Source organism: Sinocyclocheilus rhinocerous, unplaced genomic scaffold (genome assembly GCF_001515625.1).
Source record: "Sinocyclocheilus rhinocerous isolate Xijiao unplaced genomic scaffold, SAMN03320098_v1.1 scaffold134, whole genome shotgun sequence".
NCBI lineage: Eukaryota > Metazoa > Chordata > Actinopteri > Cypriniformes > Cyprinidae > Sinocyclocheilus > Sinocyclocheilus rhinocerous.
The window spans coordinates 594822-599371 of record NW_015631070.1 but is presented as its reverse complement, the minus strand read 5'-3'; the positions used below and the strand labels follow the sequence as shown (position 1 = coordinate 599371).

General features: G+C 40.3%; 1 protein-coding gene across 1 annotated transcript in view; it reads right to left on the bottom strand.

Annotated features, from left to right (window-relative positions):
• LOC107741501 (G-protein-signaling modulator 1-like) overlaps nt 1-3035 on the bottom strand; it is a 31590-nt gene extending 28555 nt beyond the window's left edge. Inside the window, exon 1 of the mRNA XM_016554255.1 lies at nt 2873-3035. Coding sequence (XP_016409741.1) covers nt 2873-2931 — 59 coding nt within the window. The 5' untranslated portion in view covers nt 2932-3035. The remainder of the gene's footprint in view (nt 1-2872) is intronic.
• Nucleotides 3036-4550: the final 1515 nt, after the last annotated feature.

The following is a 4550-nucleotide window of genomic DNA, read 5'->3' as shown; positions in this document are numbered from 1 at the left end:
TTATGTTAGCTTTTAATATACGGTTTTATCCTGATTAAAGCTTTAATACAGTAGCAACTGCACGCATGCATGTATAACGCTTCTCATAGCTATGTGAAAATAAGTGTATAATTGGAACAGTTCAGTGTTGAAGCTGAGCTGAATGAGAGAGAGAGAGATGCAGAGCTTGTGCAGAGCAGGGGGACGCGAGGAACCGTGTTAAGAACTGCTGCTTTAGAACATTGATTTTGAAACTTGAGAATCCATTAGAATCGTTAGAATACAGAATCGCGATTCATATATGAATAGATTTTTACGTGCACCGCTAGTTTTCTCTTCCTCTTCTCTAAAGCAGCGCAGCATGGCCTCGCCCCCTTTGCTGCCTTTTCCCGAGGGCGGGGTTTATCTGGGTTTATGACGTAACGAACCCAGGAAGTAACTTGTTGTAGTCCCTTTAACATCTGTGGCAGAGAGGAGGACTCTTAGCAAGCTTTTGTCCATATTGGACAACGTCCATCACCCACTGCACAGTATCATCTCCAGGCAGAAGAGCACCTTTTAGCGACAGGATGCTGTCTTCGTCCTGTTCCACAGACAGACTGAGGATGTCATTTGTCCCACAGGCGATACAAATCTTTAACTCCTCCCTGTGAGCAGGACTTAAACTGGACTGTTTCTGTTGGTCCGCTCTACTATTTGTATCGAATCTTTTTTTGTAGTTTACAGACACTTAACAGTTCATTAGCAGTTGTCTTACCAGTTTAATTCTTAATAAATTAATAAAGTATCTATCTATCATCTATAAATAATTTACTATATGATCCCAAACCCCCTACAAGCTCAGTTTTTGGACCTCGGTATTTCTAAAACCCTGCATACGGCCATGCCTGTAACTGAATCTCTTGGAGAGATGAACTGAAAAATTGATGAAAACGGATGAAAATTTTAGCTAAAATTATAATGAGACACATTGGTCGATATAGCAATGCCAAGGGGAACTTTTAGCGTCTTAATAGTGACACAAAAAGTGCTTGACCTCACTTCAGTTTTTGACACCTGCTGACTGAGAACAGGTCAGATATAAATACAAGAATACTGAACTTAAGTGTAATTAATAGATGTAATGCAAAAGCAATAGTTGTTTTACATCAGATATCGTCTAAATAGCATGTCTCTTATTCATCACTATTACAGTTTAATGGGTTTTATAAATATAAAAAAGTATTCTACATAGACTAAATTTATTTATTTTTTAATTAAAATATAATTTAAGACAATTTATGAATAAGCATAAGAATATTGACTATAAACAATGTGAAGTGATGATATTTTCCAGTCAAACCGTTAGTAGCCATTTTGATATGTCAAGGCCTATCAATATTTTAATGTGCGATTTATTACAGGGCACTAAATGTTACACAGTTATCTCGTGAGACAAGCAGGCAAATTCCAAACTTAATCAATATAATATAACAAGTTAAGTAATAAATAATTTTACAATGTACATTGTAATTATTGGTCATTCAAAAGAACAAATTTGTTAAATATGGTGTACAGGAACCTTATTTGCCATAGATATTGGTGGACCACCAATTTTCAGATTAGTGCTCAATAAATATAGTAAATATAAAGCTCAATAAGATTGTGATAGCTTTATTTATTTAAACAAACATTACCCCAGTCCTAAATCTGTAGCCTAAATCTAAAGTACCAACAGGTAATTACCATTACTTACCAAGCTGAACCCTGAGTGAATACATTACACTAACAATTTATCAACTATTGAGTGGATTCTAGTTGCATTAAACAAGCTTTGTGCCAGCAGTGATTCATTCAAAAGGTTTAAGTGTTAAAGGACAGTGCGAAATGTCTATCTCTCACATTATGAATCTGGATTATGTTTGTGTTGCTGAGACTCTTTCCTGTGATGCTTATAGACGTCTGTAATGAATGAAGCTCAGACAGCAAACTTGAGTCAATGGAGGCCGATGACTCACTGCTCTGACATCACACACACCAAGCGGAGAGAGATTTCTATGGTCGCTATGAGGCATGACGCACACACATACACACATCACTATGAACTGAAGTTCATGGTCTGCAAATCTTTGTTATTCATTGTGTGCTGTCTTCACGTCTTTAAAGGTATTAGTGTTTCTTATTCCTTATGACGCAATGCTGTTACCACAACATACCTCTCAAATGAGATGTCAATAATTACAACATCACTGTCAACCAAAACATTTTCCCCAGGCGTCAAAAAGTTTGTTGACCACTGACCATGCAGAAGCAGGCAAATGTTCTGCTTTCTGGCCTCGTGCATTACAAAATTCCCCTAAACATTCATAGGAATGATGGAAGCATGCATAATTTCAGTGCACTGTCATTGAATATTATTGAAATCAGTCAAAATCAACTGTTCAAGGATGTTGTTTGGGACTTTCAGAATGCAAGACGCAGCAACAGTGAGATCTGTCAGAGTGGCGTAACTGTTCGACACGTATGCAAAGACCAGGGCAGAGGTGCAAAGAGCATTGCTGAACATGCAAATGTCTCTGTAAACAGAGAGAAACTGCCTGTGTGAGTTGAATATCGCTCTCCTGCCGCGTCTAATCTGTTTTATGTGGTTTTATCCATTCACAGACCACAACGAGCCCAAACAGTGGCGTTAGCCATCTCAATCTGTGCAGTCTCTGCCAATCTGACAGCACTGTCTTCAAGAGAATCATGCCCACGTCTACAAGCTGAAGACAGGCCCTCCCTCGCGCAAACGCAAGCCGGCAGACCCTCTCCTCCCGCTGCTGGTTTTCTTCCACCTCCCCCCAATAAGAGCAGCTCTTTCTCTCGGTCTGCAGCAGATCAGACCCCCATCCCCCCCGCTGTGAGCTCCTACCTCGAGTGGGGCCGCTTGCTGGCCAGATCAGAGTCCATGCTGCCCGCCGACTGAGCCATTGGTGAGCTGTAGGAGCCGTAGAGAAACTCCAGCTGCTCACTGCTTCCCTCTTCCTTTGGGGCTCTGAGCAGACGCACTTCAGTCCTCTGTGTGTGTGTGTGTGTGTGTGTGTGTGTGTGTGTGTGTGTTGGCAGCTGCTGAGGAAGTGAGGTATTGTGTCAATAGACCATAAAAGGCAAGTCCCTCCTCTGAGTGACGCTGGTGAGCAGGAAGCAGAGTGTGTGTGAATGTGAATGTAAATGTATGTGCTGAATACACACTTACACAAACATATGCTATATATTTTCTTATGCGCATTCCCCTGCACAATTGTACATTTTGTAATTTATATATTTTTACTTATCTTTATTTTATTATCTCTGTCTTATTGTTATTTTTGTCTGTGCACTGGAAGATTCTGTCACTAAGACAAATTCCTTGTGTGTATAAGCATATTTATATGTGATAAATCACTTTATGATTCTCATAGATCTTGCTTCATGCATGCACCCAAAGGAGCATTTGGTCACTCTTGCTCTGTTGCTCTTTCAAAGCTCAGAAGACTTGAAAATCCTGTCATTATTTACTCACCCTCATGTTGTTTAAAACCTGTATGCTGTTATTTTTCTGTGAAACACAAAAGGATACATTTAGAAGAATCTTAAAAAGTAACAAATGTTACCATGGGTACTGTATTGCATGCATGTTTATGCATTCAGCAGAAGTTTTTATCCAAAGCTATTACAAAAGCAATTCACCAAAAAGCCAACAACATTCACAATATACTGCACAATGCTAGGTCTATTAGACAACTAGATTAGGAAGCAAGCTAGAGAAGAGGAAAAATGCAAAATAAAAAATAGAATTATTCCAAGTGTTCTGAAGTCATGCAATATTTTTTGTTTGAGTAACAGGCCCAAATTCCTTAAATCACAGTTTACCGATAATCATCCACACAGCTGGTGCAGGTGTCAAATGTATGGATCTCATAGAATTGTGAGCTATAAACTTGCAATTGCAAGAAAAAAAAGGTAGTATTGCAGGGCGAACGAAACGAGAGATGTGCGGATCCATTTGCAAAGCTTTAAAAACAAACTGTATCCACTGTTTACATAACGTTGGGTTCTTTAGGAAGCTGAACAAAGTTATCTTTCCAAAAACACACTTCTTTGGACTCAGAGACATTCTTCCCGAGCGAGTCCCATGCAGCGCTGCCGCCAGATGAAGTGCGTTGATGGGCGCGATCTCGGTCTGGCTCTGGTCGATGCGTGCGCGGGCGCGCTCTTCCGGGAGAAATGCACATATAAGGAGTTCCACCCTCGTCTACGTCATGAAGAGCCACAATGGAAAAAAACTCTCCGAAACTTGTACGAACCCGGTCGATCTCCGGCGAACAATGTCCAAACAGGGTAATCCAAAGGGTTAATCCGAAACACAGGCAATGGTCCAGGCGAGGGGTAAACAGTATCCGAACAGGGCGAGACGAGAGGGTAATCCGAAAAACACAGGCAAGAATCAGAACACGAGAAAACAGGCAAGGCAAGACTATGACTAGACTATGGAAACTAGAACTAGAAACTTTGACAGGGAACTGGCTCCGTAAAGTAGCTATCAGCTGAAACAGTGATAAACACAAACA